We start from the raw sequence: 25,845 nt of genomic DNA, 5'->3' as shown, positions 1-25,845 counted from the left end.
GGAACTGGGAATTGAAGCTGGTGTGACTGCAGCGACGTACCCTCCAGGGCCCTTGCATCCTCACTTGGCCCACTACCATGCACCTCCTCGACTACATCACCTGCAAATAGGGGCTCTTCCCCTCATGGTAAGGAGATAGCTTCTGAGAATGGTGGTCGTGGGTCATTGTAGTTGTTTTGTCAGGAAAATTATTTTAAGGTTTACTGGCTTTAATTGGATGCACACATTGCTGCAAAAGTTAGTGGTTCAAGTGAAGAAGAAAATACTTCCGCGTTTGTGCATATTGTTCCCAGAGAGGGAGATAGAACAGCCTTGTGTTTGGTAAGAGAAAACAGTTTAGCACACTAACATTTCTAACTTCAGCTCTTGTAAAATGCAACATATTGGAATTAAATTGTCACTTGCCTTGCAATGCATTGACCCTCTGCATCTGATTATTAGAGTTGATAAGTTTTGGATTGTTAAAGGTACCAACTTTCCACCCAGTGTGTGAGGATTAGTACTGGTGCTTTATTTTTAAGGTGTGTATACAGCACAGCTAGAATCTCATCTAGAGATTTAGTTGTTTTCGAATAATATTTGGTGTTCATCAACCTAATTCTGTGTGATAACGTACACGGTTTTGTAGCACGAAGTGCTATAAGCAACAAGAAGTGTGAGGATAACCTAGTCCCTTGTTACACGCAACTTCTTTTAAATCCACAGTAGAAAATCAAGGAAAATCAGCATAACTCTGACTTTAAAGAGTAATACTTTTGAAAGGTTGTTTGTAGGTTTATTTAAAATTGTCTAATTTTCTTTAATGAAAATTGACAGAGACACAAATCTAGTTTATTGCAACACGTTTAGGGTTTTTTTTTTGTGGTATTCTCTGTGGCTAACCCATATTATTTAACATTTAAAGCTAGATAATCTAATCAAAATTATGGGCTCACCTGTCAAAAAAAAAGATAAAGTTGTAATTAAAAATCAGCCTTGTAAGTCTTGTCCATCCAAAATTCCTCTGTTAGCCAGAATTTACATCTAGGGATTGAACTGTAACTTCACAGGCAATACTGCAATAGCTGTCTCTTCATAGTCTGGTCTTAAATTGCGTCCTTCTTGCGACTTAACTAACAAACATGATAATAATCCTCAAGTGCTTCCCTGACTTATCAGAGTTGGTAATTTGCTGATGCACAGTTTCCATACTTCCCACAGACTTTCTGGAGTAGTTTGTAGAATTCAGAATTTCAGTGTAGCTAATGAGATTCTTGCTGCCTAACCTTGTCTCCTGTGCATCATCTGTTCCAATTAAGACTTTCTGCTTTCTTCTTCATTTAGGTGTCTGTTTTTTCAAGTTGGTGAAAAATAGCTTGCCTTTCTCACTTATTTCAAGTATTGCACTGTAACTGATAATATCACTTACTTTACATTCTCAAAGAGAAAAAACCCTCTTAATTGTTCAGGGAACTGCAATGGCATCAGGAGGCAGCAAGTCAAATGTATACCTATTCTATGTAATTTTCTATCAGGGCTAATAAGTCGATTATAGGATTTATTTCCACGGCTGCTGTGAAGTTTCTAGATATTTTGGAGTTCGGCTGATCCTTATATTATATATTACAGTGTGAGAAACTTTAAACGGTATTTTAACTTTCATAGGGGTATTCCTACAACTGCAATGTTAATACATGCACATATTTGGGACCCCACTGTTTCTCTTCTTTTTAGGAGCAGAATGGAAGAAAGCTGTGATAGAGAAACTAAAGAAGTGTTTTCTGAATGTGTGATAAAATACTTTAGGGAGTCTTGCCTGCTCAGTACCTGCTGTTACTAATTGATAAGTGTCTGGCAAAATAGAGTTCTTTAACTCTACAGGCACCTGTGCATTTTTGTGTAGGGATATCTAGTTATAACAGGAATTCATGAATCTCTGGATGAAATGGACTTGAAGTTGCTTGTATTGAGTTTTTTGTACGCTCTATACTGGCAGTGTGTGTTACGGTGTGCAGACAGCTGTAAGCAGTACTCCCTCAAATGTCTGGGAGCTCTTTGGAACCTTGCTGTGATCAGATTGACAGTTACAATTTGAAGCTGTGTTCTGAGTCTCAGGCTAATTTGAAGTGAATTCAGGCCTAGAGGAACATAAAGCAAGTTAGAGCAGTGCTAGAAGCTATATGCACAATGAGTCCAAAGGATTACAAATACCTCTACCTTGTCTGTGGCAAAACAAAAGCCAAACTTTTCTTCATTTGCATTTATGTGAGAGTATTGTAGATCTGTCAGCAAAATTGATTTTTTTAAAGATAGAGCTAGTAGTCAGTGAAGCTTTTCCCCTAACAAATTTAACTGGATATTAAACAAAAATGCCATTTTAGTTTTTATTAAAGAGCAACAGATTAATTGCAGCTGTCATCTGGGTTTTTCCTTGTAGCTTAAGGAATAAGGGCAGGAGAGGAGAGGCTGAGCTGTGATTAGAGTCCCCCTACTAAGTGCTCAATGCTAGGAGGAGTGCTTTCTTCTTTCAGTAAGTGTAGAGGATACTAAATAACAGTTTACACAGCTCAATTGTTGTGTTCTTGATGAAGTTGTCATCAAGTGTTGTTCTCCATTGAGGGGGGAAAGCCTTTTCAAGTAACTCGTGCAGTAGCTCATCTACAAAATTGATTTGTGTCTAATACACTTTCAGAAATAATGCTCCCCAATAGGCAGTGTGCATTTTTTCGGTCTGTTCTGGACTGCTAAAAACCCCTTCAGCCTACTGCCAGACCTAAAGGGCATAATGGATTACGTGGGGTTTAATGACACTAGTACTCTGATAGAACAATTTCAGATTTTAATTGGATGCAGATAATCATCATCTACTCAGTGTTGGAATGTAGACTACAGTTTCAATCCTCAGGGAGACAAAATGACAAAAAAAAAATGTTAGGGGAGATAATTTATTGTTCGGCGGCACTAACAGTCCAAATAGAGGAGAGGCGAAGCAAAGCCTCTTGGTGGCTGGTTGAAGCTGTTTAAATGTTACTTCAGGAGGAATCCTGGATTAAAAGCAGTTAAAAAGAGCTTTCTTTATCTCTATGTAGAAATGGATTAGGCTGCTTCCCTCATTGATTTAACACAATTAACTTATTAAGTGTGACCCTGGCTTTAGAGAGACTGGCCTTCTCATCTCTATCGCTTTAATGCGCGCATGTCCTGAGGGAGTATCTGTCAAAGTGATTTTTTACGATAGATTCCATTCTGTGAACTTGAACAACACTTTCAGGAAGAATCAACTAAAGATCAGTACATGGCAGAACTAATGAAACATCAGACAAGAAAAACACAGGAGATGGAGGCTTTATCTGTTCCTCTCTGTTCTCTACGATGCCGGTGCTTGTTGCTAGATGCCACTTCAGTTTGTTTACTCTGAGTGACCTTGGCTGCTCGTTCAGCACTGTGCAAGGCTTTTTGACTCAGAGCCCAGCACCAGTTATCTCATCTGGGTGGACAGGATGGGAGTTTACATAACTTAATAAGCTGAGATGGATGTTGCAAAGAATGTGACTTTTTCATAATGACCTGTATACCAGCCATAATTCTGACTAGCCAAACCATACTTATGGCTGTAACACATACTCAAGCAGCATTCCTTTTCTGCTGTTGCTTCGGGAAAGAAATAGTATTGTAGTTTGTAGTGAAATCTGGAAGGGGAAAACTTCAAAAAGAAATCTCCAGAAGATGTTTCTAGATTTTAGCCTGGGGACGCCCTGAAAACGGTGCCCTCCTCCGTACTGCCATCTCTCCTGTGTCTTGTGTTTTCCAGATATTATCCATTTACCTGCATGACCAGAATACTATCTTTAGGTGTGGGTTTTTTTGTTTTGTTTTGAGGTTGGTATTTTTTCATTTGTTTTATAAAATGTACCTTAATTAACGGAGTCTGTCTATGTGCCTCTCAAACCGTTTCACTATCTGTTAATCAGAGAAGTTGCCAGGATATGCTGTTCCAGTCTCTTGACTCTAGCTTTTTCTACCTTTTTGAGCAGTGTCCTGTGATTGTGAATTTGGACTAGCTGTGGTGTAATAAATCTATATAGGGATGATGCAGGCTTTGAGAAGGCTCCCTAGTTCTGTCACACTGTGTCTCTGAAAACTGCAACTTTTCCATGTTTGCATTTAGATTATTAAGATGTTGATTGATCAGCTTTACTTCTTTTTGACCGTGGACGTGGATGTAAGCAGTCAACTAGATCAGCTTTTTGTTTGGATTTGTTTTAATATGTATGAAGGTCATACTTTATGTGAACCATTGAATAAAACGTTGGATGGACAAGATAAGTAGTACCATACAATGGAGGAATCTCTTCAGTGACTGTGGCAAATAAAAGACAAAAAAAAGTCCTGGAAAAATGGAAAGCGTTTAAAGGAAGGTAGCAAGGAAGAGAATATTCCCTGCAGGTTAGCTGTTTCAGACTGTTCCAGAATGTTTGTGTTGTGACCGGTTCAGACTTAGCCTTGAGGGTTTTTTTTTGCTGCACATTTTTGTGATAGTGGGAAGTGTCAATAAAAAGTGCAAAACCAGAAACAGATGATAATTGGCCTGCAGGGAACAAATGGTTCTGGGAAAACTTGTACTGGAATTTGCAGGTTTAGAGTATATTGGTTTAAAGGATATGTTGTAATTTGACTGTATCCAGAAGAACATATACAAGCACTTACTGCAGACTGGCGTTACCTTTAACTCTTTATGTTTGTCATGAGCTTTAAGGTTTTCCTTTTTTCTGATGTTCAGTATGAAAACTTAATTAAAAACACACTTCTGTTTGTGTGTGAAGCTGTTTCAAGAGAGCTGAAATCTTTTTGCGTTTGAAGCTTGATGCGAGCTTTGAAAAGGATTTTAGTTAAGACTATTCTTAGTTGGGCATCCTTGATATTTCTGTTTTGCTCGTCTTTCCTCCAGCTTGCAGTCACGAATGTAATTAGTTAAACTACTGCTATATTAGCGGACTGCTTATTCTGCAGGTATAAAAGAGCTATTTTTTCTTACTCAGATGATTCCCTGTAAATGCAGTCTGCACATTGCATAACAGCTTGGATGTTTAAATGCAGTTCAGTTTCTATTGCTCTGGTTTTTAAAATCTAATACTATTATTGTGCCCATTCTTGTGGCTTATATTGGCACTACATGGTTGTCATTTAACAAGAACCATGTAAAAGTCTTTAAAATAATCTGATTCTGGTTTTCTTTTCTGTACAGAATTATTTAGGGCTGAGAAATCTCTTCTGTCCCTGTCAGCTTTTAGTTACTAGACCGGATTTGAAAAACATTTTCTTACAGTGCATTAATTCAGTTTTACATCTTTAATATACGTTAAGCTTCGAAGCATCTGTTGGAAATAAGAAAAGCCACATGTGAGTACCTGGCTTCACAAGTAGTATCTGGTACGTCTGGCTTCTTCACAGGCTCAGGAGATGAATTTGGAGCTGTCATGTACAGCAGCAGAGACATTACCTACCAGCTGGTAGCACTGAAAGGAAGATAGTATTTCTCAAGTACTTAAGGTTATTTCCAAATGATCCTCAGATGGATGCACTCTACATGATTAAAGTAAACTGAATCTGCTGATGGCTTGGGATTTTTTTTACCTGTTCATTAAAAATTGCTGCTAATATGTTTCTGACAAGAAGTCAGCACCATTATTCACTCATCTGGTGGGGGTAAAACTGGAATGCAGAAGCCCCGCTCTGAAGGTGGCCTTTGATATTTGAACTACCTTTCTGCTTTCCTGTATGAAAAGCACTGGTGCTTGAAGTGCCTGTAGGGCACAGCACTGGGCACTAGTGTTTTCTTCACTGCTTGTATCCCTTAAAATGCAAGGAAGTTGGTGGGTGCTTGGATGTAGAGCGTGTGTAGAGTTGCCTGTGACTTTAGATGTGAATTTTAAATGTTACTTTTTTTGTCTGCCTCTAAATTTGAAGTGTGTCTGAATCTGTTGAGTTGTTTTGGGTAAGATAAGGATCCAGACTGAGTGTTAGCCTTGTTTCTTCTGTGGTACCAAAAACTTGCGTTTGAGAATGTATAGCAAGTCCTTTTTGTAACTTCACGTGTAGCTTTTAGGTTTTTGGTTTATAAAAATAGGTAGGTATTTATGGTGGTTTATACAAAGTAGGTTGAGATTTTGAGACTTGGGAAGTGAGACCAAGCGATATGTGATGTGGATGTGGAGAGATTATAATAGAGGATCTAGTCTCACTTCTGTTTTTCTTCTGGTTATGTCTAGAGAGCCCAGAGCGGTGGAGTGTTATGCTGTCAGTTGGATTTGTATGCTCAAGCTGAGGAGTATAAATAATAAGTGATTCAATAGAAGCAAAAGGATCTTAAATTTTACAAAGTGAACAGTAAAATACTGAAACTGTTCGGAATAGGTTTAACTTAACGTCTGCTGTTTGAATAGGTACCAGACATGGCGGGCTACCCTCACATCCGTTACATTTCATCGGGATTGGATGGAACATCATTCAGAGGCCCTTTCAGGGGCAATTTTGAGGTTTGTAATAGAATGAAACTAGATATATATGTCAAAATGTGTCATGAGGGAATATGGGGAGGGTGTTTGGTAGAGCTAGTTCTATATGTATAGATGTAAAATAATCATAAATACCCCTTATTTGTAGAACAACTTCACTGTAATAAACCAGGATGAAAGCATTGAGAAGTCAGTTGATGAAAGGTCCCTGGACAATGTAGGCTTAGGTGGTTATTAACTGACAGTACACCTTGCTCTGCTCACCACCCAGTTAGTGGGATGTAGTATTCATGTGATTTGTTGGTAAAAGGCAGTAGTGTCTCTGAATGACTGCCAGGATCCTCCTAGCGAGGGTGAGACTTGGCAACTTTAACAGTGCTGTCCCTTTTGCTGGATAGTGCAGGAACTGGAACTGAGGGAAATAAAAATAAAAGGAGACAAGAAAAGGTATCAGATGCAGAGAGTTAATGACCTAGTCCACTGAAAACATCTTCAGTGACATCTCATGGTTCTAATAAACCCATTGCTGGAGAAAAATGATTCAGTTGTATTTAAACTGAAGCAACTTTTTTTCCTTTAAGTCCTAATGACTGTCAGAAAGCAGATATTTACATAGTGCATTTTAGTTGCATTTTCCTGATTATATATGCAAATACATGTGAACATCCGGGTAACCAGTCCTAGCTGACAAACAATTTCTATTTTTTTTAGTAGTAAAATAGTGTTTCACTATAACTTAAAATACCAGGCAGTGGTGTTGTGTGGGTTTTTCTACAGAAACCTGTCAGTTTTCCCACACAGCATACTCTTTTTTTCTTTTTTTTGTTTTTCTTTGCCTGTGTTTGAATAAGTTGGGACTTGGAGTTTTTTGTGCTGCAAATGGGTTAGACTAAATTTAATATTTACTCCAAGGTAGTAGAAATAACAGTTCTTTCACTCTTAATTCCTTGGTGATTTTTTAGGAGCTGATTCACTTGGAGGAACGATTAGGCAACGTTAATCGTGGAGCAACGCAGGGAACTATAGAAAGATGCACATATCCACATAAATACAAAAAGGTGAGGTTTTCTCAAATTGTGGCCTATCTGTAATATGTCTTTGAAAATGCACTAGCATTTATAGTTAGCGTAAATCTGCAGAAACGTCAAGTTCAAAGGATGCATATTTTCTTTATCTTGCAATTTCAGGGACTGTAAGCAAAGTTTACAATACTGCTTCTTTCACAAAGACAGTTTTTGGTCCCCAGATAAAGAGCTTCTGTAATGTGATAAACAAAAGTGGTTTGATATGATTTATTAAATTGTCCAGCAGTTATGAACAGCCTTGCGAGCAATGAAATAGCTGTTGGTAATAGCTACATTGTCAACAGACTTCAGTGATAACTCATCAAAATGAGACTTTATTTTTGCAGTTAATTGTGGTTACCTGCTTGGTACTTACCATTTTAACCTTTACTCTGATCATATCAGGAAGACTGTGGGACACTGGGAAGTTTTGAATCTGATGCAGAACTTTGGTAACTTGTCTGTCAGTTGAATTTTATTATACTGTAATATAGAATCCCATCCACATTTACATAGTGCTCTTTCACACTTGATAAGGAGTGCCTTAAGGTATTAGGTTTGGAAAGATAGTTTATTCTGGCTCTTCATGAACGAAGATAATTCATAGGCAACAAGTAAAAGGACTGTTTGCAACAATATGAAATTAATATATACGCGGTCTGGCAGACTTCTGTAATTAAAAATAGGCAAATAAATCTGAAGTGTCCTGTGATTTTTCTCCAAGTGCTGCTACTTGATTTGTTTTAGTTCAGATACATGGGAATAAATATTATGAAATGTTTTCAAAGAAATATGTGTTGAATATGTATTAAAAACAGATTTTACTCAGTTTGTCAATAATGTCATCTCTACTAATAAGGTAACAACTGATTGGTTCTCACAGAGGAAACTGCACTGCAAACAAGATGGGGAGGAAGGAACAGAGGAAGACACGGAGGAAAAGTGTACCATCTGCTTGTCTATACTGGAGGAAGGTGAAGATGTCAGGTAAACAGTACTACTAAGTATCAGAATATAATGTGCATGTTCTGGCTTTGAAACCATACTTGAACATGATGCGATGCTCCCTAGGTTAACAGTTATGTTTAAAGGCTGTCTGTCATTCAACCAATAAAAACAAGTTGCAACTGAAAACAGACATTGTTCAGTCTTTGGGTAGAGTGTAAGTTATTTTTCTCACGGTCTTCTGTAGGTTGACTGACTGTCCTACAACATGAGCCCGAGCCAATATCCTGACTTGATTAGGACTGTCGATTTTAATTTTTCTGGAGTAATGCTACTTTGAGCTATAATGGGTTTAAATCGCTGTAATAAAGCAGTCGCTAGCTGATGCTCGACTTCATTGCCTATAAGCATTTCTTCCTAGAAGTAGGCAAAACGCAGGTTCAGCTGGAAAAGCTGGTGAAACTCGTGAAAAAACGTGTGTGGGCGAAAAGCATAGATGCCTTGATAGCAAAACCTGCGTTACTGTTTTCCAGTGGGTATGTTGGTATGGAAATGCTTCATTAACTCTACTATTTTTCTGTTTTGATGACAGGCGCCTTCCATGTATGCACCTTTTCCACCAAGTGTGTGTAGATCAGTGGTTGATTACTAACAAGAAGTGCCCCATTTGCAGAGTGGACATTGAGGCTCAGCTGCCTAGCGAAAGTTGACACCGCTTTCCAGAACTCTTGTCCTCCCTCTCGCTCCCTCTCATCCTTCCTGGTACTGCAGTCAACCAAAGATGGCATGACTTACCTGCGCAGATTTGGAAGCATTGAACCTAGAGTGCTGGCTCTGCTATATGGTACAACTAATGCTAGACCTACAGTTTTTAAGTAAAAGACAGTTGAGTTTCAGTGTATTTATAAAACTTTTTTTTTCAGGTTTTACATTTTTTTCTTTTAATTCATTACTGTATTTTTGCATGGTTCCTTGTATTGCATTTGTTTGCACATATTATGGGCTTTGTGACCCTGAACTTGCAGGCAAGATTAGCTGCTTTAGTAAGTAGAATTGTGTGGTCTCTTTTTTTTTTTTTTGTTTTACATAGTATCGAGCTTTGGAAGTATGATTTCGCTCATTGCTAACCTCGGATTCCTTAATTTAATCGATCCTATATTTTAGTTTAATTGTATAAAGATCATCTAGAAAAGGATAATATTATGTATTGAGACATTCCTTAATTAGGAAAAAAAGGCTGCTGTATATTTACAATATCAGTTCTGAGTCAAATAACATCCTTAATACTGGGAACAGGATATGAACTGTATTCAGTTTGACTGATACATATAGCGTACTCATCACCAGAGGTTTTGTCCGATCGGATTTTTGTGTTCATTTTTAAAATTTCAGCACAATGCAGATATATTTGAATGTCAATATTAAACATTTAGACTGCTGTTCAGATTGTATTTATCATTTTCTTCCTATGTCTAGAAATTTGAATCCCTAACTTAAATATTTGCTGCTGTGAAACAGCTCTAGTGAACACTAAATGTTGATTTCAATTAGCTGGATTTGTAGATACTTGCAGATTGAAAATTATTAGGGAAATGGAAAAAGAGCTTAGAATCTGTTTGGTCTTCTGCTAACTTAAGTTGAAGTATCTGCGCACATTTGAGGGAGTTTGGGTTTTTTTTTGGGGGGGTTGGGGTGGTGGTATTTGTTTTTTAATATAAAACTATTCAATAAAGACTTAAGAGCTGCAGGGTTATTGGTTTGGGGGTTTTTGGCAGATTTTTTGGCAGATATACATGCCTTCTTCTAGGGATTCCAGGCTTGTCTTGGGATTTTTATTAGTTTTAAAGTTAATAAAGTTAGCAAAATCCACTTGTCTCTTGTTTTATTTTTCATTAGTAAATGGAAAGCCTGTAAATTCCTGTAGAAACTGAGACGCCAACTATGTGGTTACCTAGTTTTTGCCTTTATCATAGATTCCCTCTTTATAAATTACCAACAGTCCATCACTGATTAAAATATTTTCTATAGTTAAGATTTGCTGCATAATATAGTATATAGAATTAAGTTATAATGTACTAACACTTCACCTTGGGAGGAGATTTTAATCCACGTCAGGATTCAAGTTGCTCATCAACGTTCTTTCACATATAATAGATTCTAGTTTATTTAAATGTGCTCAACATTGCAAAATGCAAATGTGCAAAAACATTGAGACAGTATTGCTGTCGCTTCGGAAAAGATGTTCCTCGGGGATCGTATATGATCATGTCGATAAGCTTGCATTAAGCCCCACCTGCTTTGTAAGTGGATTGAATAATAAATACCTTCAGTTTCGCCTGTCTTTGTCTTTCATAACCAGATTAAGTGTAAAATGGTTTACAGTAAACCTAGAAGACAAACTGTTCTCTTTACACACACACACAAAAAGGTGATCCATTTCTAAATATTATCGAATTTGATGCCTGGTTTTGTCTGGTTAAAGCTGCTTCTCTTTTATTATTTTTTTAATCTGTTAGGAGTAGCGTTTGCCGGTGCGATGTCTCGCTGGTGGCAAACGGAACACCTCTGGCACTGAGGCTCTGAGTGGAGAGAGATCTCCTTCCAGCATGTGTGATAAATGGACGTTTTTAAGCTTAATTACATTGCTAAAACTGAACTTAAAAGCCACTTTGTGCTTGTACAGTGGGGGAAGTGGGAGAGAGGCAACATCATTGCTTCAAAAGCTGACACGGTTTTATGCTAAAGCTTCTTGAACGTTATGGCTGTAGGAAACTGAAAGTGAGTATGAAGTTGAAGCTGATAAATGAATAAAAATAACTGGAAGGACTGAAGAGATGCTTTCTGTTCTTCAGTGCCTGTGGAAAAGGAGGGAAGTTAATTGAGCACTGGTGATTGAAGCCTGAGGATACTCACTTTTAAGTTTCTGAAAAGGCGCTTGAGAGACATAGGACAAAAAAATGGGGCCTCTGAAATAACTGAGGCCCTGGGCGTGTGACAGAATCTGCTTTGGCTTCCTTACAGGACAAAGAAGCACAGGTTTGGGGGATTATTATTTTATTTTAGGAAATCTTTCCTGTGCCCGGTCTGTGTGCCTGGTACTAAAGGTATTTTAGTGGTCCATGAATTGACTTGTTTTATAACTGCTACTGATACTGTCTTGCTTTTAAATGTATGCGTAACATCGTCACGTGGTGTCGAACACTTGGGTATCGCCAGGGATTGATGTTCTGGTCTCACTCGCTGTCGCGGGGCTGATAAAGCTGCAGCCGACCTCTGCGCCAGAGCTGCGACTTAACTATAATTTAAGGGAAGGAAAAATAGGCTCTCGATGTTGAAAATTTCCACCACTTACTGTGCTTTATACGCTTAGATGCATTGCCTTAAGTTTTCTGCTGCATCTTTGACTTCGGAGATGAGATTATCGACAGTACGCATCAAATTACTTTTCATATAAAACTCCATTGTCAAAAGAAATCCTTTTGTATGCAATAAATAAAATGTTAGACTGGTATCATTAAAGAACTGTTTCTTATGCTGGTTTTTTTCCTCCCCTTCCCCCTCGTTTTGCCCGAGAATTGTCTGTAACGGTGCTTCGGGGATCGCCTTCTGCAGCTCCCGGAGGCGCTGCGCGGGAGGGTGGGGGGGGCGCGAGGCAGGGCGCGAGGCGGCGGGGGAGGGGGCGCGAGGCGAGGGGGGGGGCCGCGAGGCTGGGGAGGGGCGCGAGGCGGCGGGGGGGGCGCGAGGCGCGGGGGGGGGGGGGGGGGGGGCGCGCGAGGCTGGGGAGGGCCGCGAGGGGCCGCGAGGCCGGTGAGGGGCGGGGTGGGGCGCGGGCGGCCAATGGCGCGCTTGCATCCTACGAAGCTGCCCAATGGCCGCGCGAGCGGGGCTTTAACCGCGACCGCCGCCGCAGCGCAAGCAGTCACCGGCCGAACGCGAGCGGAACGCGGACATGGCGCTGCCCCTCACTCGCCGCACCGCTGTGAGTGCGGGGAGAAGGGAGGGGAGGGAGCGGAGGGGCAGCGGGACGGGGGGAGAGAGACCCGGAGATGGGGGTGAGGAGGGAGCGGGGCGGGCGAGGGGTTGGGATTAGGAGGGGAGCGGGGAGGGAGGGTGAGGGGGCGAGGGACGCGGAGACGGGGCGGGGGAGATGGAGACGGGGCGAGAAAGGGAGCGCAGCGGGCAGGGAGGGACGCGGGGAGGGGAGCGCGGAGAGGGCATGGGGTGAGGAGGAGAGAGGAGCGAGGAGAGGGCATGGGGTGAGGAGGAGAGGGGCGCGAGGAGAGGGCATGGGGTGAGGAGGAGAGGGGGGCGAGGAGAGGGCATGGGGTGAGGAGGAGAGGGGGCGAGGAGAGGGCATGGGGTGAGGAGGAGAGGGGGGCGAGGAGAGGGCATGGGGTGAGGAGGAGAGGGGGGCGAGGAGAGGGCATGGGGTGAGGAGGAGAGGGGGGCGAGGAGAGGGGATGGGGTGAGGAGGAGAGGGGAGCGAGGAGAGGGCATGGGGTGAGGAGGAGAGGGGAGCGAGGAGAGGGCATGGGGTGAGGAGGAGAGGGGAGCGAGGAGAGGGCATGGGGTGAGGAGGAGAGGGGAGCGAGGAGAGGGCATGGGGTGAGGAGGAGAGGGGAGCGAGGAGAGGGGATGGGGTGAGGAGGAGAGGGGGGCAAGGAGAGGGGATGGGGTGAGGAGGGCGGGGGAGCACGTGGAGGGGGGCGAGGGGAAGGAGGGGAGCAGAGCGGGCGAGGGAGAGGGCGGTCGGGGCGAGGGGATGGAGGCGAGGGGCGGGTGGGCGAGGGACGTGAAGGCGGTGAGAGGGGGAGCGGCGCGGGGGAGAGGGACGCGGAGAAGGGGCAAAGGGGTGCGGGGAGGGGAAGTGCACGGAGATGGTGAGGAGGGAGCAGGAGGAGGAGCGGCACAGGTGGAGGGGAGCGCAGAGGGGGCGGAGAGAGGGGCGGGGAGGAGGAGAGCGGCGGGGCTGGGGGGGCGGGGCCGGGGCGGCCGCTCAGCCGCGGGGGGTCGCGAGGAGCTTCTCGAACGGCCCCAGAGCCGTTGAGCCCCGCAGCTCGCCGCGCCCCGGGGTTTGGGCCGCGCTCGGGGGTGTGATGTGCTGTGTGAAGTAAACAGCTGCGTCTGCAATGAGGTCATTGGTGGGTTCAAATCATGGGAATTCTGTAGTCGCAAAGCGTGTAAATGCAACAAAAAGGTCGGTACCCACACGCTACTGATAAAAAGCTGTTGGTGGGGAAGGAGGCGAGTGTGTCGCTCTGCCCCCGCGGTGCGGTTCCGGAGAGCCCATCCGGGGAGGGAAAGGAGGACGAGCGACGGGAGAGCGCGCGGGGCTGGGATGGAATGGAACCGGGCGTCTGGAAACTAAAGTTGGTGTCTGACTCTTGAGCTGCGATTCTGTTTTTTCAGCTCATTAGAGGGGCGGAGAATGCTGTGGTTGAAGTTAAAGGTAAAGCCAAACCCCACCTCGCCGGCAGAAGGGCTGCTTTGGAAGAGATAGGAAATAAAGTAACAAGAGGAGCGCGTGTCCCTAAGGTAAAGGAACACGTGAAATCTATCAGTAAGGAAAAGATTGATTACCAGCTCTGTACTAATAGTTATGGTTTCTACTACAGAAAACAGAATGCTCCAAAGCACCCGTAAAGCCCACAAAAGGGCCTACTAAGAAGACAAATGCAACTGTACTGCCTAAACCTCCCGCTGCTGCGAAACAAGCAGTCAAAGAAACTGGCGTTCCAAAGGTAAAAAGTAATGATACTGTTCTCATTCTTCATTTGATTTGCAACTTACAAGTCTTAACAGCAAAGCCGCTGTACTGAGGTTTTGGTTTAATGCACGATGTGCTTAAAGACTAGCATTAAAATGGCAGAACTGGGTGTTGGAGTGCTGGATGAAGTTTCTGCTTCACCTGGCAATTACTAGAAAGTCTTTTGATTCTGTCTGAACGGCTTCCGTGCTAGAATGCAGGCTCAGTTTCTGCTTTTTATCTTAAGAAATTGCATTAGTAACTGAGAAATGTGAAAACAAAGGAACCTTGCAGCTTGAACAGTAGATATATAAGCACTATTATCTGTTCCTTAGGCTCTGTCTCCTGTTCCTATGGATATATCCTTGCATGAGGAGGATTTGTGCCAAGCCTTCTCTGATGTGTTGCTCAGCAACGTTGAAGACATCGATGCCGAGGACTATGAGAATCCCCAGCTGTGTAGTGACTATGTAAAAGATATCTACCTATATCTGAGAGAGCTTGAGGTATGATGTTCTGAACATGTGCTTCTGCTGCGCGGTGTTAATCTTGTTGCTCACGCAGCTCTTTCTCCACCAGCTGCAGCAGTCCATCCGCCCACATTACCTTGATGGGAAGACGCTCAATGGGCGTATGCGTGCGCTTCTAGTCGACTGGCTTATCCAGGTCCACTCAAGATTCCAGCTTATGCAGGAGACGCTGTATATGTGTGTTGCAATCATGGATCGGTTCTTGCAAGTAAGAAAGATATTTTTCAGCTTGTGTTTGGATTGGGAGACTTGTTCAGTGACTGTGCTTTTAAGGGAGTTTAGGATTTTTCTTTATAAATCTTGGAACCTATGAAATCTGCTCTTTGTGCAAGAGCTCTGTATAACGTAGCATTTAACTTTGAGGGAGCAAGTCCTCTTTAAGCCTGTCATTATACAGACACTTCGAATCCAAAATGAAAAATGCCCTTTACGTGATAAGGATGAGTACCGTTATATTGGTATTTTAAACTGATAAATGAGAGTATGTTTATCTAGAGTTTGACATTTTGGGGCCTGCTTCTTAAATTCTTTTATTGCAGAATCATCCAGTATCTCGTAACAAGCTTCAGCTGGTGGGTGTTACAGCACTGTTTCTGGCTGCAAAATATGAAGAGATGTTATCTCCTGATATAGCAGACTTTGTTTACATTACTGACAATGCCTACACCAGTGATGATGTTAGAGAAATGGAGATTATGATTCTTAAAGAGTTAAACTTCAGTTTGGGACGACCTCTTCCAATTCATTTCTTACGAAGAGCATCAAAAGCCGGGGAGGTGCGTACTTGTCCTCATTATATGGAACTATGGAACTTTCCTATTGCGTATTGTCTCTCAAGATCTCTTTTGGTGTTCTTATCATGTGCTCTTATTTGCCTTCTGCTTACAGGCTGGATAAAGAAATACTGGGGAACAAAACTCCAAACTCCACCGTGTGGTGTAACGTGGCAGCACCACTGTGGCAGCCACTAGCGGTTCACATTTGTATTTACTGGGGCCTGTGTTCAGTCTTAGTGGCAAGAATTTTACAGTTGGCCTAAACAGGCCTAGAGCAGAACCCTTGTTACTAGAATGTGGTGATCAGGGTATTCTGTAGTAAAAGGGGAGCAGCGGTGCAGTTCTTGGTAACTTTTGGATGCAAATAGTATATTACTTAAGAACTAAAAGGGAAGCTTTCCCTTTGACCTGACCCTTTCTTCCCACCTCAGTAGTTTCGTGCAGATGAACTGCCCGCAGTGGGCTTCACTGCCTCAGCAGACCACGAGAACTCCTGAAGTTTGCTGGCTGCTTTAATAAGGACCTCCCGAAGTCATTTTACACTCTTTCCCCCCCAGCCCCTGTGTATTCCAGAGGCTACACTGTGTATTCTAGAGGGAGCGCTTGTATCCTTGGCTGGGCGCAGCAGTGCCTGATACTGCAGTTTGCTGTTAGAATGCATCGTGTGGCCTCTGTCGAGATTGCAAACGGCTGCATGACTAGACTGATTTGGTCTCCATTTTGAGATGAATGCCTGTTAAAGTACGATCCCTCGACCTTAATAAAGATTTTGTTGACAATTTTTGTTCTGCCAGTTAATATAATACACAATCCTGAATTGTTGTGATAAAGTGGAGTGAAACTTTGTGCATTAACGAGCTCTCGATCTTGTAGGCTGACGCTAAGCAACACACACTAGCAAAATATCTAATGGAGCTGACACTGCTGGACTATGACATGGTTCACCACCGTCCTTCAGAGATTGCAGCTGCTGCACTATGTTTGTCCCAAAAGATCCTGGGGTGTAACAGCTGGGTAAGTATTTTAATGAGACTTGTTGTTAGATGTTTTTTTTTCTTCAGTCAGTGTTTTTTCTTCAGTCAATGGAATTGGGTCATTAAAAACTACTTTGAAAAACTGTATTTAGGTCTGTAATAAGGCTGGTGATCAAATGGCAGTTGGATAGCCTGGTTTGTAGTTGCAGGTTGAAAAAGAATTGTATGACTAAAAATGTAGTGTCCACACAGAAAAGAGAAAAATGGTCTCATACTCTCTAAAGGAATTGATTTACAGGAGGTCACACTGTAAATAAAGGCAGAAATCTAATTCTTACAATACATGCAGAATTAGGAAATCGTGGACGGTGGACCATGGGCAGTGAACTGCAATGCCCCTAGTGCTCACTCTTGGGAGGGTCACTTCTTCTACCCTGTGCACTGCAGAAAGGAGGTTCTTCACGTTCTGTCCATACTTCTGCTGTACACACGACTCCGTTCTGGACCTGTCACCTAAACTTAACAGTGCTACAGCTTCTAGCACTCCAGGCTGGCGCATGAAGCTTAGTGCCTGATGCGATTGTGCCTTGAGCAGAAATCCTGCTTCCTAGATCTCAGCCCTCTTCCCGTTGCGCTGCAGGGCACAAAGGAGCAGTACTACACCGGGTATACGGAAGAGAGTCTTGTGATGACTATGAAACATATGGCCAAGAACGTGACCAAAGTAAATGGGAAGCTAACAAAATACATTGTAAGTATAACTACTTGACTATTTTTAAGGCTGTAGAAATAGCTTTGCTGCATATTGTGGCTCCTTATATAGTGATGTTCACTTCTAACCTTTGTTTGCTTCCTTCTTTTCTAAGCAGCTGGGCTAATTGACCCCAAACTATCTGTGTGAACATAAACGCGGTGTGAATCTTTTTGTAATGCTGTTCCTCTGTCTCTGCAGGCTGCAAAGCAGAAATACTCAAGTGCCAAACTAATGGCGATCAGTGCAATCCCTGAACTGAGCAACGAGATAATTAAGGACCTGGCTCTGTCGCTCCTATGATCGCCCGGGGCAGCGAGGTCCTGGTGGTATATGATGCACTTTGTCCTTCCTCGCCTTTTGAGGCAGACGTTACTACTTTTTGTACATAGCATTCCAGCCTTTCTCACAGACAGTTCAGACCCGCTCGGAAGATGACTTTTAAAATTGGTTTGTAATACAACTCCAAAAGTAAATAAAGTAAATAAAGCTCCTCTCTTTTAAGAAAACCCCTGTATTGTGACAGTGCATCTTCAAGGCACTATCTAGACATGGGTGCAATCTGATGTCCAAGTGAGACATCTGACTTGCAGTTAGATGCATTATTCTCGGTGACGGTTTGCAATGACAATCTCCAGGTTTATAGGGGGTTATATTTAAAAACTTGGGATTTTTTACTCTTAAGGTAAAAAAAGAACAGGTAGACCTGGTTCACGTTTTCTTTTTGTACCTTAAAGGATACTAAATATGTACTTTATTTCAGTGCCTTGTCCCAAAGAAGTATACAAGAATTTTTTTTTTATAATTTGTTGCCTTACAGGTTGGGAAAGAATTAAGGCTGTCTGTAATGGGTATTAGCCTGGTAAATCTGTGTTCAGGTGAACTAAGACAATGTGTTCTGTATCTTTGTGTACCTAAACAAAGGGACCGATGGTAGGGAAAAAATCTGTCTCTCCTGAACCCTGTATGCAGGGCTGGAGGTGTGGAACTATAGGGATGAGATGTCCTGAAGCAGCTCAGCTCTTAGAAGTCTGTTCCCACTCCCGTCCCCTTCCCCTCATACAATAACCTGTATAGCTCGGAGAATAAAGTCAAACCCACCAAAAGTAGATTTTTTCCTTACCACTTAACATTTTGCTTTCCTTCATGTCTGATAAACAGCGGTAGCTGTACGCTTGAGAACTATAAGCATGTAAGTATTGCAACTTTTCAGCCTCAATCTCTCATTTAAGCCTGTTTGTTTGCTTAGTCCTTGATCTACAACGTTGAGCTACAGACCCTCAGGTATTTGCTACGTTAGACTAAGTCATTGCTGCCCTTCTCCCAGTGTCAGAGCGTGCAGAGTCTGATGTAGGTGAGAAATTGGGCCTCGCTCTCAGCGCTCCCCCTGGGGGAAGGATGTTGAAGCTACTCATTTCTTTATCTTCTGAAGCAGGAGACTTCTTTGTAGGACAAGTAGGCCTAGAACTTAGTGGAAATGTCTTTTGAAAAACGTTTGTGATGTCCCCAGGCCGAGGCCCTAGTTTCTGGTCTCCAGAAGCAGCTTCTACGTCAGTCATCTCTACTGGAGATGGAGTTTAACTGTGCTTAAGGTTAGTTCTAGGCAGTGGTTTAGGAGGGAAGGGTTTCAAGACTTAGAGCTGTATCTTAAACCTTATGCAACTTCCTAATATCAACATATGCTCCTACCACAAGCTGTGCATACTGAAAGTAGTTGGGTTTGGAGCAAAGGGAGGGGATTTAGTCCTCAGAAATCCGTGTGGTAAAATCTAATCTCTTGTAAAGGGATGTGTTTGTAGACATAACTGAAAACAAACTACACAGAACAGACCTGTTCAGCTCACTGCTTCTTGTGTTTTATTTTATGGAGGTTCAGAAGACAAAGCATGAATGCTGATAACTGTAGGGCAAGCAGCAGCCGCTCTGGTGGAGGGGGCAGGCAGACATGCAATAACACTCCTGCTTTTGCCATTTAAAAGTAGTGCATATCTATAAGTACCTGGCATAAAAACTCTAGGTAAACTACTTCACAACTAAAAGAACAGTGGAGTACTACATTAGACATTCATACATGTTTCTATCATACTCAGTTTTTATATACAGTATATGATCTGTTTCTATAAATGTACAGCTCTGCATAAAGACACATTCTTATAACAGGTAGAGCATTAAACCTATGTCCAACATGGGCCAGCCATATTATAATATAAATCTTGAAGGCAACATCATTTAGTATACAGTACTACATGGTTTTCTGTTTCAGCTTCTTACAGTGCCTGTTGGAGTCCCTAAATGCACCAGCAAACACAAACCAGTTCCATTACAACTCTGTACAGAATTAAATACACCATCACGGGAGGCTTTCTTTTTAGATGGCAATATCCCAAATGAGCCTAAACCTTTTTGATGTGTAGCAGCACACTTAACATGTTCCCCAGCATGATCTGCATTACAGGAGACATGCATTTAACATTATCTTCAGTAGATGATTCAAAAGGTCACTGATACTCAGCTGAAGGCGTTTATTAAATATGTTCCTTTCAAAGTCCCTGGTCCCAGACTGCAAAGCACCTTCCTCTTCCAAGAAGAGGGTAGGTTTGACATCCTTTGCTTACTAGGTGTCAAAACCAGATTTTAAATATAATAAATAATTGGTCAGGATGTCGATTGCTGTGTGCTTCTGAGACAAAAGATCAAAGTCTGTGGTGTGGGTAATTTTCTTCCTGCTCATGTATGACTTTACTGGTGAAAATAGTGCTGAGAATAGCAGATCTCAGAAGAACAGTGTTCTGAAGGCAAGGGAAAACCTTCAGCCACTGGTAACTTCATGCCAATTTTTGTCTGACAGTCTTTCATATCTTGGTGACATAATTGTTGGGAAACAGACCTTGTTTCCCTCGTAGTCTTCCTGTCCACCAGCCAGAAGGATCTGTGACACAGAAAGAAACGAGTGAGGTTCTGTAAAACATTCTTGCGTACTTGCTGAAGCAGTCTTGCAAAGCCATTTGATGCATTAAGAGCTGCCTTGTGAAGGACAGAGGAGAAATAGTTTGGAGAATCTGAGCTTGCTCATCTTTTGGCCACATCACTGCCTTACAACTTTGGAACTCTAAAGAGCTGGAATTGCTTTGTTATTTTTTTTGTTCTTATGCTACAGCTGTGGTTTAGGCTAATTTTTAGCCACAGCCTCTGAAAGAACAACTCTCCTTAGAATCTGTGTGTCATTGATCTCTGACACGTCTCTAAGCGACCAGGTTTGCTGTGGGTGTGGAGCCTTCTCTGCTCCCAGAGCTGTTGCAGGTTTCCAAGCCTCGCGAGGGAAGGTAAATGCGGAGTGGTTCAAGAAGTCATGTCAGCTACTTATGGCAGTGTACCTTCAAGATTAGTACTTGAGTAACAAAACCTTAAATCTCTACCTACCTTCTTTAATGATATCAATCACGTCGTTGGCATTAAAGCTAAGTTCGTCTGTGTCCTGAGCATCATAGGCATACAGTGCTCTGCACTGTGGTACCTGAGGCTTGGGCTTTGGCTGTGGTTTAGGCCTTCCTCCAGCTGGTGGGGGGCGGTTTGTTGTCTGCCTGCGAACACTAAGGGCAGAAAAAAATGCTGATGTGCTTCAAAGTCTATGAGTTGACCCCATGCTTCATCAACCCCTCTGACCTAATGAAGTGATTCTAAAGAACATTGTAGGAAAGGAAGGATTCTCTTCAATGACACCACACTTAAACATAGCAATGTATGAATTCCCCGTGAAAGAGAGGTGCCTCGTCTTTCCTAATGAAATGGATGAATTGGATGCTTCTAAACAGCAGTTTAAAGGCATAGAAGACAGTTTAGTGCTCAAGCTGGAATGTAAACAAATGTGCACATGCAGTTCATGCATACCTTGGCAACTACACAGATAAGTTTGTCTCTCCCCACGCCCCAGTTTCTCCAGGGACTGAGTTTCCAGTATTAAAAACAAAGTTCTAGCTTTGCTACTTTACCATTCTTGTGACTAAGCTGTAAGAGAGACCGCATCTCCTAAGTTGCCTCAGATTCCAGGGCCGTCTATGGACTTGCCGTGTTAGAGTCAACTCTGAAGCAGCAGGGGAGATGCTGCACAAACTCTTTGTCACAGCTATGACCACTCCAAAGATTAAGAAGGGGAAAGAGGGAAGAAATGCATTTTGCCAGCTCATCAGCTAACAAAGGCTGGAAGAGAGAAGAAGTATTAGATGCAATATGTCAGTTTAAAATAAATAATAAATGTGTTTAATGACTAAAAATGTTGCAGTGGTCTGGAGACAACTGTGATGATGTTGCATAATGCCATAACAATACACAGCTCTTGCAGAACAAGTTGTTACTTACCGCAGTCCTAGGCTTATTTTGTCACTATGTCTCTGTGTAGTCACAATCTAAGTTGTTTAGTGAACTGCACCAGAAAATGAGCTTTGAAGTGTTCCCATTCTAAATTTATCTACTGGGAGAGGGGATTTTTCTCCTATTGTTCAGAAAGTATTGACTGGCTTGGGATAGGATACATTGCAAAACCTAGAGCTATGTATGGGAGTAAAAGGATGGGGAGAACATACTGCAGGGCACCCGCCGGGGCTGACGGCGCTGAGCCTGGAAGTGCCCCTGGGGCGCACTGGGTGTCCCCACTCTGCTCCCCTGTGTCCCCAAAGCTGTTCCCCAGACAGGGCTCGTTCTCTGGCGGTGGGACCGCCCTGTGCTCAGCGTGGTCTGTGCTGAGCAGGTGTCTCTCCCCAGCGCAGAGCCAAGGGCAGGCAGGGCTGGGGCAGCTCCCACCGAGCGCGGGGCGGCACTGCTGGGAAGGAACAGCACCAAAAGGAGTCCTGGGAGAGGAGTAGGACATGATTAAGGTTTCTGGGAGAACCGATCCCACGCCCGTCAGAGGGATTCTCTCCTGTCCCAGCTCCACTGGCTGCACACAGTCAATGGAGATCGCTGCTCGTGTTGCCCGGCCCTGAGAAAGGGTTCTTGTTTTCTAAACCTCCAAAACGAGAGTGAATTTGTATATTTTTGGTATCACTGGCAGTGCCGTGATGCTCCCTGCTGCTGCATACAAAGCACACACAGTTACCAGTGAAAACTGCGGCAGACAGTGAGGATGTCATTAAATGGGGGGGATGTTTGTTAGTCTGTTTTTTGTTTTGTTGTTGTTCTTTATCGTCCCCTTGGACTAAATCGATCATAACTGCAATGTAAAATGGTAGCTATAAATAATAGAAACTTCAATATGTGCTAATCATTGTTGATTCCTACCCATCCCATTAAGAACTGTGGTGTGATGCAACTGATCTTTTTTATCCAATACGATACGTTCTACCTCACTGTGTACTGGATGGCTGCTACGTTTTAGAGTACAGTGCATGTCAGTCACAGCTGTGTGACAGAAATCACACTGGCTTTATCCTACGGCTTACAGAGTTTTGTTGTGACATGAACTGTAGTGTCAAGACAATGCAGAAATCTATTATTAGCAAAACAGCTTAAACGGAGTAAGCTGGCATGCGATGAGAAAATTTCACCACTTAAAGGCACAGAAATTATTAGTTTACAAAGATGGAAATGTGTCTGAAAGTGTTAGCATGTGTTGACAGTTTTGAAATAGTTAAAATAAGTAGCAGTGGCCACTTGTTTCAGACTTCTTTCTTATTTGAAGACCAATCTTAAACAGAAAAACACTCTAAATACACTTACAGTATCTTATGGCTGTTGCTCGGTGCACAGTGGGGAGAAAGGGCTGCCGTTAGTACAACAGAAAAGCCACTCTCCATGGGCCCGGGTTTTGCCAGAGGGCTGACTGCCTCTGCCCTTTGTGTTTAGGAACTGGAAAGCACCTGCTAAGGAACCCTGTGCACTTCTTTTCATACTGAAAATCTATCAACTCTGTGTACACTTACTTTTTACTTGTTTTTTTTACAAGGCGTCTAACGCTCACTAGAATCAAATCATAAGTAATACACTACCTCGGTACTGCAGCTGGCTGGATCACATGAAGAACTGCTAAGCTTTTAAGCCTAAGGCCAACAGCATTTAGTGCAGAACATCTGCTGAGGGCTGAGGTAAAGTAGAAACTGTTCAGTTATTAAAAAACTTAACATTTTGAGAGGCCTTTAACATTCTGGAACGCTAAGGCCCCACAGATATTTGTCAGACTTCTGTCTTCGTGATTTCCCCAAATGAGACCTTTGGCCTAAGTCTGGATTTTCAGCCAGGGTCTGGAGCTGCTGGTTTCAGGGTTGAAAACAACTTGATCTGCTTCCCTCCACCAAGGCCCCAATTCAGTGGTTCTGACCTTCTGCTACTTCTGGTGATTTTGGCACTTTTGGCTATTGGGGAATACCTAACTCGAAGAACTAGACCTGCACTCTCAAATCTCGTAGGACTGTCACAGTAACATATTCTGGAAGGCTGCAGCTTATAATTCCAAATGATGCTGAAATAGTCCTGAACGCCACGCTGCAAGGTCTTCCTCCTGAAGAGAAGTAAAAGTCTGGTATATGAGTTCAAAGTCAAAGCTGAAACAAAAGGGCTGTTAGACAGAATTTCTGGGCATGACAGTTGCTATAAAATACTACAAAAGATACTGTTTATGATCTGTAAAGAGAAGGGAAAGGCCGAGTTAAACTGCCAAATGTCGTAATAACCTTAAGTAGAAGGTACGTGCAAATTTAAGATATTACACTAGAACTGGTTCATCTTCATTCCTAAAGGCCTATGATGGAATATGTGTTTTGAAATCCTACGGAAGGTGATGATACCTTTGAGTACAGCTCAACAGCACAATCTGTATATACACAACACAAGTTTAGCCATCATGAACAGTTTCAATGTGTGAAGGTATTCACACAAATTGGACATTTTTTCCTCAAACTTAATGTAAAATCTTACCCAGCTGCTCCTTGGTCAGGTACTTTGAGGAAATCCAAGCTTTCTGGTTGCTGTGAAATCTTGCCTGATCCTCCTGACAGCTGCCGTGGTAAAGTTGGTCGTGTCATATTTGTATACAGGTTTTTCTGATTGGCCCATTGATTTCCCAGGGCATGGGGAAGCGGTACCGACTGTGGGGCGTTTATTACTCCATTTTGCTGCTGACCTAGAAGTAAAAGAATGAACAGATCCAGTCTAAACTAACAGCTCAACAAAGGCAGCCTTTTCCTTATGTGGACGGCTCAGCTGTCAGCAAGACTCGGCTCTCAGGGAACTTGGAAACAAAATAATGTTGAGATCTTAAAGTTTGATTCTTACAGTTTCAGGTGTGGTGGCAATCTATTTTGGGTCCACGTCTTCATGGACTTGTGCTCAAGTTCGAGACACGTGCCTTGAATGTATGTGACAAGCAAGGAAGAGGACTAACTCTGGGCTGAATCCCCCCCGCCGCTGTGAGCCAGCACGGGGCCACCACACCTCCAGTTAAAACACTGCATAAAATTGTATCCAGATAAGGGTCGATCTAAAGCTGGCTGGGATTGCTGGGGGACTCTTTCTTTAATAGGTCAAACTGTCCAACTCCCTGAACAATGGGTAGACTTTTTAATGTTGCTAGAACTCTCTATTTTAACAAGCAAGAGTTTTTTTTCCATGTTTTTTCACCTCTTAGACATGAGACCCTGCTGCATAAAGGTCAAAACAGCATTTAACTCCAGTGGTTACACTTCTCCTGCGTGGACACTAGAGTGTGCTACCGCTGGGCCAGCGACACCCGGTCCAACCCCACAGCCCAACATGTGGGAAACGGGGTCAACAGAACATTGTTCTCTGCTCAGAGTTCACAGGCTAAATTAGTTTGTTCTCTCTAATGCAGAGGTGAAACACTCTGATGACATCAATCCACGCACACAGAGGCAGGTTCTGCTAATCAGCAGCTCTGCTAAGCTGTAAGCAGCACTGGGAGACACACAGTTACAAAAGGCCACACTGCAGGAAGGGGCATTCATGGTGCCTTTGACTTACATCTGAATTATCTTACCTACAAGAGGCAAGTTTGGGCTTGGGCTGCAGGCACAAGGCTTCCTCAATCAATGTTTGTGTCTTTTTCATGTAGCTATAAAAATGCTGGAAGAGTTTTTGAAAATATTAAAGCAGACGTTCCTTTTGTGATCTCATCCTGCAGGAATATTTACTATCTGTGTTTGCAAACTTTCACTACAGCCATTTCCCACTTTATTACAAGCAGTTCTTGCAGATTATGCAGTTCTTAGTTTGACTCTGAGATTCTAATAGGATTGGGAATTGTGTAGTTAATTTGGTAACCATGGCTGCTTCACACCAAGCAGCTGATTGAAAGAGAGCCCTTTGTTAAAGAAAGTACTCTGGGAGTGCAAGTGAAAAAAAAAAACCACTTGGGAAATGTTGGGTCAATGGAATATTGTTCTTCCCTCTGAGTTCAGAGGCTAAATTAATCGTATCTCTCAAGGGCAGAAGTGAAACACCCTAATGACATCAGGCCCATGCAGAAAAACCCATGCAGCTTGCTGGCACAGCTGATACGTCCCAGCATTCAGCAGGCACGAGTCGTTAACGTTAACGGGGAAGGACAATGAGACATAA

At 42.8% G+C, this 25,845-nt stretch overlaps 3 protein-coding genes across 15 annotated transcripts in view; 2 read left to right on the top strand and 1 right to left on the bottom strand.

Annotated features, from left to right (window-relative positions):
- The window catches only part of RNF111 (ring finger protein 111), a 42,347-nt gene extending 30,339 nt beyond the window's left edge, over positions 1 to 12,008 (top strand). For 5 of the 9 annotated variants that reach the window (XM_054077424.1, XM_054077421.1, XM_054077419.1 and 2 more), the window contains 5 exons: positions 1 to 127; positions 6,423 to 6,515; positions 7,457 to 7,552; positions 8,418 to 8,545; positions 9,096 to 12,008. In XM_054077424.1, the coding sequence (XP_053933399.1) occupies positions 1 to 127; positions 6,423 to 6,515; positions 7,457 to 7,552; positions 8,418 to 8,545; positions 9,096 to 9,213 (562 nt within the window). In that variant the 3' untranslated portion in view covers positions 9,214 to 12,008. The remainder of the gene's footprint in view (positions 128 to 6,422; positions 6,516 to 7,456; positions 7,553 to 8,417; positions 8,546 to 9,095) is intronic. The other 4 variants (XM_054077423.1, XM_009555339.2, XM_054077427.1 and 1 more) reach the window with 3 other exon arrangements.
- Positions 12,009 to 12,414: 406 nt separating this feature from the next.
- CCNB2 (cyclin B2) lies at positions 12,415 to 17,730 on the top strand. Its single transcript, XM_054077996.1, has 9 exons — positions 12,415 to 12,482; positions 13,913 to 14,038; positions 14,119 to 14,244; positions 14,585 to 14,755; positions 14,829 to 14,987; positions 15,319 to 15,555; positions 16,429 to 16,569; positions 17,170 to 17,280; positions 17,482 to 17,730. The coding sequence occupies exons 1-9, from the start codon at positions 12,453 to 12,455 to the stop codon at positions 17,581 to 17,583; spliced, it is 1,203 nt and encodes a 400-aa protein (XP_053933971.1). The 5' UTR covers positions 12,415 to 12,452; the 3' UTR covers positions 17,584 to 17,730.
- Positions 17,731 to 19,137: 1,407 nt separating this feature from the next.
- Positions 19,138 to 25,845, bottom strand: part of MYO1E (myosin IE) — a 73,904-nt gene continuing 67,196 nt past the window's right edge. Inside the window, exons 26-28 of one of the 5 annotated variants that reach the window (XM_054077989.1) lie at positions 24,187 to 24,391; positions 20,701 to 20,870; positions 19,138 to 20,209 (exon numbers count right to left, since the gene is read on the bottom strand). In XM_054077989.1, coding sequence (XP_053933964.1) covers positions 20,133 to 20,209; positions 20,701 to 20,870; positions 24,187 to 24,391 — 452 coding nt within the window. In that variant the 3' untranslated portion in view covers positions 19,138 to 20,132. Of the gene's footprint in view, positions 20,210 to 20,700; positions 21,478 to 24,186; positions 24,392 to 25,845 lie in introns of those variants that run through there. The other 4 variants (XM_054077991.1, XM_054077992.1, XR_008451906.1 and 1 more) reach the window with 4 other exon arrangements.

The sequence above is a fragment of the Cuculus canorus genome, chromosome 12 (assembly GCF_017976375.1).
Source record: "Cuculus canorus isolate bCucCan1 chromosome 12, bCucCan1.pri, whole genome shotgun sequence".
NCBI lineage: Eukaryota > Metazoa > Chordata > Aves > Cuculiformes > Cuculidae > Cuculus > Cuculus canorus.
This window is presented reverse-complemented; position numbering and strand designations above follow the sequence as displayed.